Consider the following 12,079-nt stretch of genomic DNA (forward strand, 5'->3'; position numbering starts at 1 on the left):
TAAACCCACATCCCACCAAACATTGCCTGTGACATCACGTCTTTCTTCATAATACCAACAATTCAGAGTAAATGAGTGAGTGAGTGAGTTGGGTTTAACGCCGCTTTTAACAGCGTTCCAGTTATATCACGGCGAGTCAGCTTAATGTGGGAGGAAAGCCTGAAGTGATGTAGGTCGCGGACGTTTACCACTTCGGTGAAACCCACGAGCACGGGTATGGTGCTGACAAACCTAGAAACATAATCGGAGCGAACCTGGATTCGAACCAACAATCATAGGTTTCTGGCGTGCCCAAGGGACGCAACTCTGCACAGCGAATCGCGGCGCCTTAAGACGACTGAAAAATGAGCATGTTTAGGCGAATATGTTCCTCTGAATAATACGATACATGAGTGACAACTTCCTCAAAAATAGAAATGTACGAAGTTACATCCTAACATATATAGCAATATAATTTATGAAACATGAAAACTCCCTGTTAAACCCACATCCCACCAAACATTGCCTGTGACATCACGTCTTTCTTCATAATACCAACAATTCAGAGTAAATGAGTGAGTGAGTGAGTTGGGTTTAACGCCGCTTTTAACAGCGTTCCAGTTATATCACGGCGAGTCATCTTAATGTGGGAGGAAAGCCTGAAGTGATGCAGGTATCAGACGTTTACCACTTCGGTGAAACCCACGAGCACGGGTATGGTGCTGACAAACCTAGAAACATAATTGGGGCGAACCGGGATTCGAACCCACAATCATAGGTTTCTGGCGTGCCCAAGGGACGCAACTCTGCACAGCGAATCGTGGCGCCCTAGACGACTGGGCCACCCGTGCCCCCTTAACATTAGGGAGCCCTGTTCACCAAACGCAAACAATTATTTGATGTAAAGCTTAAACTTGTGTTCTCCTGATAGAATATACGCCTTATTGATGTCTACTCCAGCTGCAGCCTCTTTTGAGCAAACCTGGTGAGTTCTTTTCGATCCAACTTCAATGTCTTTGTGACAGGAAACGAATCAAAGAATAACACATACTTTGGAACAACATTCATGTCCGACCTCACGGTCTCAGCCACATCACCTCTAACAAAGGTTATGACATCCTCCTCTGTAAGGCGAGCTCCCTCCTCCAGTTGGACACAGGCACAAATCTCGTGGTGCATGACCTTGTCTGGCACCGGAACAATATAGTTCTGCTTAATACCAGAACATCTGGCAAGCTTTTCTTCCAGCCATGTTGGGTAGAGGATGTACTGACCGTGCATGATGGCATCCGAACTTCTTCCTTCCACAATCAGACAACCTTTGCCGTCAATGAACCCAATATCATCTGTTCTGAACCATCCGTCTGATAGAAAGGCCTGATGTTTATCAGGAACATCAACATATCCTGCAGTTATTGTCTCTGAACGTATGAGAATTTCGCCACGAGTGTTCTCTGCCACACTGGCCATATTTGAATCAACTATTTTGGCCTCCACACCAGAAGCAAGAACCCCTGCCATGTTTTCCTTGAAAAGGCTCAGATTGGATTCCCTGAAACCGATGCCAGCTACATACCCAACCTCTGTTGAGGCATACAGGCAAAATATGGATTCTGTAAGCTGTCCAATGGTATCCAGATACTCTCTGTGAAGAGGCTGTCCTCCCGTTACAATCATAGGAAGTTTCTTTCCTGAGGACTCCCAGATGTCCCTGCGTCCAAGAATGCCCATAAACTGAAACGGGGCGAGGGTACTGACTTGGATGTCTTCTTTGCAGGCTACATCCCAAATAAATTGGAGTCTATCGGACACAGCCTCGGCTGTATCATCTATCAATACCTGGGGGCACCCGGAATAAAGGTAATATACTGGGAAGCCCCCAATCCACCCAAGGGGGCCACTAATGAAGCTTTTACTATGCTTGTCTTTCATTCCTGTATCTTCCGTTAGTCTGAAGCAGATCACCATCAGAGACCTGTGAGTATGCTGAACAAGTTTACTGTACCCAGAGGTGCCGGAAGTTGCAAATATGTAGGCAACATCAGTTGGCTTGTGCTTCGGGATGTTCATGATGCTAGTTTCTATTGAAAGAAGAGTTTTCAGGAATAACGACTCTGGTTTTCTGGTTCTACAAAATGCAATGTTAGCCAGTGTTGGGACCTCCACACTCGTGGCGATAGGCATGTGTCGGTCTTCAGATTCAATGTGCACATGTTTCCTGCATATGTTCCATGCATCATTCCCTTCATCTGGATCAATAACTAAGACTTTACATTTTGCTTTACGCATTGATTCAATAATATCTTGCCCATCTGAACGTAGAATCTGTCCGTTCATGGACACAGCACCCGTCAGCTGCACGCCAAAGTCCACCACAACTCTCTCTGGGCTGTTCGGAAGAGACACGCACACCACATCGCCCGGCTGGACACCTTTCTGAGTCAGCCTGGAGGAAAACCTTCTGGACAGATCCAGGACATCGCCCCGAGACAGGATAAATCTCCCGTTAGGACTCCAGAAAATAAAGGCAGGTGTGTGTGGATCTGTTTCTCCCCAGAGCTTGATTCTGTCAGCAATAGTCTGGTCTTTGCATGCTTCTTCCATTTTAGATGTATCACCTGCAAGACACCATGGTACATTTCATGACTGGTGTAAAAATGCGTGGGATATTAATATATGTAAACACATTAAACATGCAACACTCCATTCAGAAAGAATACGCAAGTGGGATGGACATAGATACATGTATCACTGAGCTGTAGGGGGCACGGGAGTCCCAGTCGTCTGAGGCGCCGCGATTCGCTATGCAGATTTGCGTCCCTTGGGCACGCCAGAAACCTATGATTGTGGGTTCGAATCCCAGTTCGACCCGATTATGATTCTAGGTTTGTCAGCACCATACCCGTGCTCATGGGTTTCACCGAACTGGTAAACGTCTAAGACCTGCATCTCCTCGGGCTTTCCTCCCACATTAAGCTGACACGCCGCGATATAACTGGAATACTGTTAAAAGCGGCGTTAAATCCAACTCACTCACTCACTCACTGAGCTGTGATGGGTGTTGGCAGCTGTACTTGGAGTAAGTACAATAACTGAAAGTCATCTGTCACATTAACAATTGTACCAAGTTGTAAATGTTCATTACTGTAACTGTGCCCATGTGGATTTAAAACAATGTTACTTTGAAGAATGATTATCCGTTTAATAATTTAAATAGAGTGAGTGAGTATGGTTTTACGTCGCCTTTAGCAATAGTCCAGCAACATCACGGCGGGGGACACCAGAAATGGGCTTCAAACATATCGGGAATCGAATCGGCGTAACGAGCGAACGCTTTAACCACTAGGCTACCCCACCGCCCCAGAAATATTAGAACATGTTTCTAAATCCTATCACGTGACTTAACTTCAGTAGCATACATATGCACATGATGTGCACAAATTGCACTTCACCTGCTCAATATGCCCTAAACTGGTGCTTAATTAATGCATATATAACTTGTAAAATGGGGATCTATATAAGGTCTACCTACACGTATAATCGTGTTTTGTGAATGACGTTTAAACGAGTTCAATACAAATTAATCTTTGGCTTTTCTTCACCATATATTGATTTAAATGTTTCTTACACGTTGTTCTAGACATAGAGTTTATTAGCTAAGCTTTCCTATCCTGAATATCATATTAAAAATATCTATTTCCCGTAAATTTCAATATTATGTAAAAGTTTTCGTAATTTCAATTATTTTCTCGCTACTTCGAGCTGATTCTTCTTATTTTAGTTTTTTCTCATTACTTGTTTCTTCGGTTTGTTCTCTCGTTACTTCGATTAATTTATCGTTATTTCAAGGTTATTTTAAAACATCGAACTATTATATTTGAAAAAATTGAAAAGAAGAGAAAAAAAAGAAGTTTTGCTTCCAAAGTGACACCGTTAGGCTTTTGTACCCTTCTTTGCTCGATCGTGGCGCCACCCTGTGTAGATCTCGAATTATGTCCTTTGTAATAATAACGCGACATAGCTTCACGTGGAATACCTGGTCGATCCGATAATGAAAACATTTAAGCTTTCATCCCTGACAGCCAAACAAAATGATCACAGGAAAGTTACACGCTACAGCCGCATGTCGCCCCTTAATATTAGAGGCATGCAGACAACACAGTATTAAGTTACATTGCACATCGCGATAACATGAAACGCCCAGCAGAGGTTTACTAAAAATAGCATTGCATCTCAGTCACCGAGATACGCATTCAGTCTTTGCAGATAAAAAATTTAATATTAAAAAGTACTTGCTAATTGAAAGCTTTGAACCACTTCGAAACTATTTGTCTTCGCTTAATATTTGAAATATCTTCAGCCCAAATTTCGATAGGTGAGGGCTGTAGCCATAACAGCGACGTTTTCGAAACCCGGATGTTGATTATGTCAAACGTGTTCTGATTGGACTATTCACATGTGCGATAGTCTTCTCATATTTTAGCACTGCAAAGTAGGCTTGAAATAGCAATAAACATGGCTGCTGTCGTCTAAACTTCACCCCTGAGTTTTGTCTTCCGTCATCACCCTGAGCTACCATCCGAGGGCCGAAACGTTACGCCCTTAGAAACTATTAGTGACCAAAGTACGGTCAGGCCTCGATATGGGGAATTACCTATTGGGAGCAAGCCTTGAAAGGAGAGGAGAGAGAGCTGTGAGTTTTTTGGGTATATTCAAGCAAGTGCATGGTCATATCATTCAAAATACATTAATTCGTATAAAATAATTACATGCAATGATAATAATAATTATGATAATATCCTAATACACTTCCAATCTAAGCCTGGGAATAAATACTATGTTTGTTATATTGGAGTATGTACGGTAAATTATAATAATATCACAATGATCATAATGATGATAGTAATATCCTCATACAGTTTCAATCTGAGCCTGGGAATAATTACAATGTATGGGGAATTGGAGTATGTACGGTAAATGAACACAGAGTTACTATACAATGAATGCAACCTTTACTAAAGTAATTACGGTAATGACAACAGTTTACAGATAAATTGAGTAACTATAAGGAGACAGAATCCTATTTATCAAATTTACGGTACAGGAATTCTCGTAACACCCTTATTCGTTTCAGACTTGGCCTGAATGATCTAAAAATTAACACAGGGAGATTTTCAGCTATTGAAAAATCGATACGATTATGCCCATTTTGTGACATTGTTGTCGAAGATGTTTATTTGCCCCATATACGAAAATCTAAGAGACAAGTACTTACCGAAGTGGTCTCTATCTCATTTTAATGCTAAAAGATTGTCTTCATTACTGTCTTGCAAGGATCTTATAACACAACATCAACTGGCTTTGTACATACATAATGCTTTTTTGTTACGAAGTGAATTGTTACCTTGACTTTGTATTTTATAAAATATGTTATGTAACTCCGTTGTATATGGGCCTGTGGCCTTTCATACAATAAAGAATTGAATTGAATTGAATTGAATTGACAAGTCTATATGTGGTATCGAGCGCCTATTTTGTTAACTACGGTAAATATGTATGACTTGTTCAAATTAATTTGAATAATGGAAATACATACGGTAAACTGCGCAGAGTGGTTTGGTGACAAGGTAGACACAATTTTATGGATAACATCTTCTGTAAAAAGCGGCGGTTCGGTATAGATCCCAAGCAAGGTTGGCATTCGTGACCAACTCGTGTTATTCCGGGACAAGCCGAATAGCGACTCATTTTTTCGACCGGGTTCCGTCTTAGCGCAAACGGGCATACCTAAAACAATTGTCAACTCTTTGCGTGATGGTTCACATATATTTTCCCATATATGATATATATTTCAGATGCAAGCTACGGCACAGCGGGAAATGCGGAATCATACAGTATGATTGAACACATATAACTGTGTCTTGGGTATATTTTAAGATGCAAGACATATATAAATTGACAAATTATTTCTGAGGGATTCTTTGACGAAGAACTTGAAATCATACGCGCATTCGGATTGGTTTGTCGTATTTTCGCACATAACATTCATCGCTAGGGGGCGAGTCTACTTGCAGGTTACGGAAATGGGCGAGTTGTGACGAATGGCAAGGTTGGGTGATAACATACCATTTACTACGGTAAAGACGGTAAACATTCATACCTGTTGTTTTTTTGTAATAAATTTACCGACTTACTAATTTCGGAGAGTACGGTAAGGAAAATAACCATGTATTGGGAAGAAGGTACACGGTAGAAGGTATAGCTCAGTTTTAGCGAGATATAGTTAGTTCAGTAGCGATTATTTTGGTGACTACTGTAATGTATTACGATTAGACGTTGCTTTACTATATATTGAGAGAGCTAGATAATAACAGATAATTGAGAGAGTACCGTAATTGTATACTTAATCGATGCACGTTTGAATGTACTTTGCTGACTGTATTTAAATTACTACGGTAATTAAATTAGCATACAGGCTGTATTTGCATATTACATGTTGAGCAGATATTGATGAACACAGAATATAGTTGTCGAAACATAGAAAAGGAATATTGATTTCACATTTCAAACATATAACTGGAGGAACTAACGACAATACACTTAACACACCATATGGTGTTATTGCCTAAGTATCAAACGGTCATTAATATAGTATTAGCTGACATTTACTAGCATGTTCTAGCACCATACTACAGTATTAGATTGAGCGTTACACGGGAGTACTGATTCAAACTGAACCGAAAACAATTCTAGTTTAGACGTAAATAACAACAATATTTAAAATTTTCTTGCCTTTAAACGAGAGAAGAGAGAGCTGTGGCGTCCCTTGTTTGTTTCAAGCAAGTGTGCCTGGGACTGCAAACCCAAGGGGGTACATACCCCACAGCTCTCGTCTCACATGAACCACTTCTCGTATGTGCGCTGGACACAATGGTATGCGCATGACTGAACTTGCTGAGGGCTGCTGGGTTTGAATAGTGTTGTGATAAATGAGCCATACCGTGCCTGGACACTTGCCAATATAAAGATTTCCTTTGTTGAGGATAAATTACGAAAAATATGGAAAAGTATCAAGAAACACCCTGGTTTCTCCATTTTTCGACGGTGTAAGAGAATAATGTCATCGATTGCGGACTAATCAAAACCAAAACATATCCTTTCATAATCCATGAATCAAGTGTTTAAAACAGCTTACTTTGATTTGTTTATATATATTTTCGATGTTTCTCTCCGCCGGTGCAGCGAGGGACTGGGAACACGACAACACGTCAAGTACGATCCCAAACCGGAAGTCATTTTCGCCATGCGCACGTTGAGAAACACGTGTCACACAGACACACAAACAGCTAACCGTTTTGGAAAATGTTTACGATATTTGTTTAAGCATTTAAGCTATGATATGGACTTTGCCATAAGTGCAATATGTGCTATTATTTTGTGAATGTTTCTGTCGAATATATCGAAATGTTATAGGCGGTACTTGCGTAGGCTACATCAATGTAGTTCTATTGTTAGTTCTATCTGAAATATTTGTGAGTTATGTTATAAACCACAGATGGGGAATATCTCACTCCATACGTGTTTCATTATGTGTAATCAGTTAGGCCTAGTGTTTATCGTTATATGCACAATATCGTCCATTGTGTTGTCTGGTCGTGATTCGATTATTTCAAGGCCTCCATCACATAGTTGGAATATATTGTCAGTGTCACATTGAACCACAAAAAACACAAAAAACAAACATTATCACAAAAACCTTTTTAATAACCAGGTCACAGGGCATGTTCCCCATAAACAAGTGTCAAGCTTTCGTCCAGTTAGTAATTCTTACATCAATGTTAACCTAATATTTACAATACAACAGCTGCAGTTAAAAATCAAAATCCCAAACAATGATTAAACTGGTAGTAAATACACAAATATGTTGTTTGTGCAGCTAATGAGTGAATCTCATCACCACAAGCAACTGAAGTCCCAAGAGCTCAGAACTGTATTAGAATCACCTGTGTATGACGATGTCAGAAGGGAAAAGCTCATTTATATTGACCTACCATCTGAGGACCTTCATTCCAACCATATCATGGGACAGGTAATACATACAAAAGATGAATCATACCCCACCTGTTGTTATCCTCTGTATGACAACACATGGGGTATGAATACACACCATAACTACATATAAGTGGTGTATCATACTTCACCTGTTGTTATCCTCTGTATGACAACACATGGGGAATGAATACACACCAGTACTACATATAAGAGATGAATCATACCCCACCTGTTGTTATCCCCTGTATGACAACACATGGGGTATGAATACACACCAGTATTACATATAAGTGAAGTATCATACCCCACCTGTTGTTATCCCCTGTATGACAACACATGGGGTATGAATACACACCAGTACTACATATAAGTGGTGTATCATACCCCACCTGTTGTTATCCTCTGTATGACAACACATGGGGTATGAATACACACCAGTACTACATATAAGTGATGAATCATACCCCACCTGTTGTTATCCCCTGTATGACAACACATGGGGAATGAATACACACCAGTACTACATATAAGAGATGAATCATACCCCACCTGTTGTTATCCTCTGTATGACAACACATGGGGTATGAATACACACCATAACTACATATAAGTGATGAATCATACCCCACCTGTTGTTATCCCCTGTATGACAACACATGGGGTATGAATACACACCAGTACTACATATAAGTGATGAATCATACCCCACCTGTTGTTATCCCCTATCTGACAACACATGGGGTATGAATACACACCAGTACTACATAAAAGTGATGAATCATACCCCACCTGTTGTTATCCCCTGTATGACAACACATGGGGTATGAATACACACCAGTACTACATATAAGTGATGTATCATACCCCACCTGTTGTTATCCCCTATCTGACAACACATGGGGTATGAATACACACCAGTACTACATATAAGTGATGAATCATACCCCACCTGTTGTTATCCCCTGTATGACAACACATGAGGTATGAATACACACCAGTACTACATATAAGTGATGTATCATACCCCACCTGTTGTTATCCCCTGTATGACAACACATGGGGTATGAATACACACCAGTACTACATATAAGTGATGAATCATACCCCACCTGTTGTTATCCTCTGTATGACAACACATGGGGTATGAATACACACCAGTACTACATATAAGAGATGTATCATACCCCACCTGTTGTTATCCTCTGTATGACAACACATGGGGTATGAATACACACCAGTACTACATATAAGAGATGTATCATACCCCACCTGTTGTTATCATCTGTATGACAACACATGGGGTATGAATACACACCAGTACTACATATAAGTGGTGTATCATACTTCACCTGTTGTTATCCCCTGTATGACAACACATGGGGTATGAATACACACCAGTACTACATATAAGTGATGTATCATACCCCACCTGTTGTTATCCCCTGTATGACAACACATGGGGTATGAATACACACCAGTACTACATATACCGTATTCAACGTAATAAGCGCCCACAGCAATATTTGCTAATATATTGGCTAGTGAACAATCCCAATTAGCACTACTCCCGATTGATCAATGTACACAAGACTTATTTATTCGCGTATGATACGCACTCGTGTGCTATATGCATTCTTAATTATGAGCAATTTAATTCTGGGAAAAAATTTCTGTCGCATATGAACATTTCATAATATTAAGACAGTTGAAAAACCTTAAAAGCACATACTTTAGCAAACAATGAACTGTATGAACATTACACATCAAGAATAATTTGTAGCTGCAACATACAACCCAAAATTAATCTGGATATATGTTAAGGAATGTAGATTATATTCTGGCATCTGATGGACCACTTTCAACCATCATTATGCATTGATACTCAAGGTATCAACCCAGAACATTTTTGTATACAGCCACAGAAGAGAAGTATCAGTCACTCATATTGCGCAATGCATATGGGACATACATAATCCCCCTCTGGGCTTTGATTGATATTGATGCATGAAAAGTGCATCCATCTCCCGCAGACATCACAACAAATCCAGCATTTTTCACTTGTTGGTCTACAACATCCTAACATGTCACATGTTGATCGTTGTGAAGGAGGCTGTTTTGCTGCTTGCAGCAATGAAGATGAGACATACTGTCTCATGTTTGTTGCCATGTCTGTATTCAGCTCTTGTATTGGGATGCTGTTCACTATGGCAAGGGCATTCTGGGGAAAAAATAAATGCCGTTGATTACCATGTTATTTTATGAAGTATTAAAGATGGAAGCTGGAGAGAAGTTAATCCCCCTCAACACGTTTTCAGCAGTGTTCAGGAGGTATTGGCATGCATGTGTCTGTGTCCATGGCAACAACTTTGATTTAAACTGAAAATGTCCTTAATTCTCATTTGGGGAAAATGAAACAAATTAAAACTGCATGCGTTTTGTGAACAGGTAAATTACACTAAGGTTATGAAATGTATGAATAATGAAACCTAATATAACAGTGATGATGTTTATGAATATTGAAACCTTGTACTGAAGTGAGAGAATGTATGAACTGTGAATCATTACACAAATGTTATAATGTTAGCACCTAAATCGAATACATCGGTAACAAATACTGTGAGATATGATTCAGAAATAGTAAGTTTTAAAAACAATTATGTTTCTAACATGTCCATAGTTTGTCTTATTTTTTGGGTGGAAACAAATCCCCAAATCCCATTACCTTTGACATGGAATCAATATAGCTACCGTTGTCATTATTAATGGAACATACCATCAGTACAAATGGGCCACAGCTGCTTCCGTCACACTGTCTGGAAGACACAAGATCCCCTTCCTCCCAGTCTGGAAGTTCCTCAGCATCAGATGCTCTTAACTTCATGTACTTTCTGCAGTAAATATTAATATGAAGCATACATATTCCTAACTTCATATAATGTATTTTATGTATGATTGGGGAAATAATGAAATACCGTATTCGACGTAATAAGCGCCCAGGGCGCTCTCACAATTATAAATAGGGGGCTCTTATTAGAATATCATTTTGGTGGAAAAAACAGAGTTGAAAGATACATTTCGTGGTTTATGCTGACAGCCTGAAATGATTTTATACGACAGATATATATTTCCAGAATTTAATTGCCCATAATTAAGGGTGCATATAACATACGAGTGCGTATTATACGCGAATAGATAAGTCTTGTGTACATTGATCAATCGGAAGGGGTGCTAACTGGGATTGTTCACTAGCCAATATGTTAGCAATTATCGCCGTGGGCGCTTATTAGAGCGGGGCGCTTATTACGTCGAATACGGTAATTGATTATTGTTGGTTTGTTTGTTTGATGAACAAGCAATAGTAACAATCAGTGTCTATGTATGATGACCTCTTGGTCTTACAATAGAAATTACTGGACTCAAGTACATGTGTGTCATACCTGACCCGAATTTGAATGTCTACATGGTCTAAGTATCATGCCACACAACTCTAGTAATTTGTCATTCCTTCTAAGCAACATCTATGTCAGATTACATCCAGGCAATACTGTTTCTTGTCCATGGCTGTAAGTGCAACACATATTGTATAGAAATGAAGATATGAATTATTTCCCTCCATCGGGTACTTGGCCACCTGTACCTGAAATATGCTCGTTTACATGATTACCCGTCACCCTGTTCAAAGCCCAAGCAGTTGTATGTCTTTTTGTGTGTTTTTTACTTTTAAAAGTGCCTTTATGTTTGACTGTTATTCATATACTAACTTCCACTTCTCTATGAGTGTACTGCTTCCTGGTGTTGGCAATGAATCAAGTATGGAGACTGTCCTCTTGTAAACATCTGCAACAAGCAGGACCCAGTGGTTGCGGTTGACATTCACAGGCATAAAAATCCACTTGTACAAGGAGAGTTTCACCTGCAAACATATGACATACCATTAGTAACATATAATCTTCTTTCTCATTTCAGCAAAAGAGGGAAAAGTATTGGTTAAGAGATGACAGGATACAGATTGACAGAAGTTCCACATGCCATTGGACCTTTTGGGCTA

At 39.7% G+C, this 12,079-nt stretch overlaps 1 protein-coding gene across 1 annotated transcript; it reads right to left on the reverse strand.

The window, feature by feature from the left end:
- Positions 1-930: 930 nt before the first annotated feature.
- LOC139477057 (3-[(3aS,4S,7aS)-7a-methyl-1,5-dioxo-octahydro-1H-inden-4-yl]propanoyl:CoA ligase-like) lies at positions 931-7,258 on the reverse strand. The gene is made up of 2 exons (XM_071259618.1): positions 7,175-7,258; positions 931-2,597 (listed from the first exon to the last, which is right to left on the reverse strand). The coding sequence occupies exon 2, from the start codon at positions 2,581-2,583 to the stop codon at positions 931-933; it is 1,653 nt and encodes a 550-aa protein (XP_071115719.1). The 5' UTR covers positions 2,584-2,597; positions 7,175-7,258.
- Between the last annotated feature and the right edge of the window lie 4,821 nt (positions 7,259-12,079).

This window comes from Haliotis cracherodii, unplaced genomic scaffold, assembly GCF_022045235.1.
Source record: "Haliotis cracherodii isolate W230 unplaced genomic scaffold, xgHalCrac1.p SCAF_30, whole genome shotgun sequence".
Lineage (NCBI taxonomy): Eukaryota > Metazoa > Mollusca > Gastropoda > Lepetellida > Haliotidae > Haliotis > Haliotis cracherodii.

Coding starts and splice junctions, on each gene's coding strand:
- LOC139477057 (XM_071259618.1), bottom strand. CDS start 2,583: ATGGAAGAAGCATGCAAAGACCAGACTATTGCTGACAGAATCAAGCTC.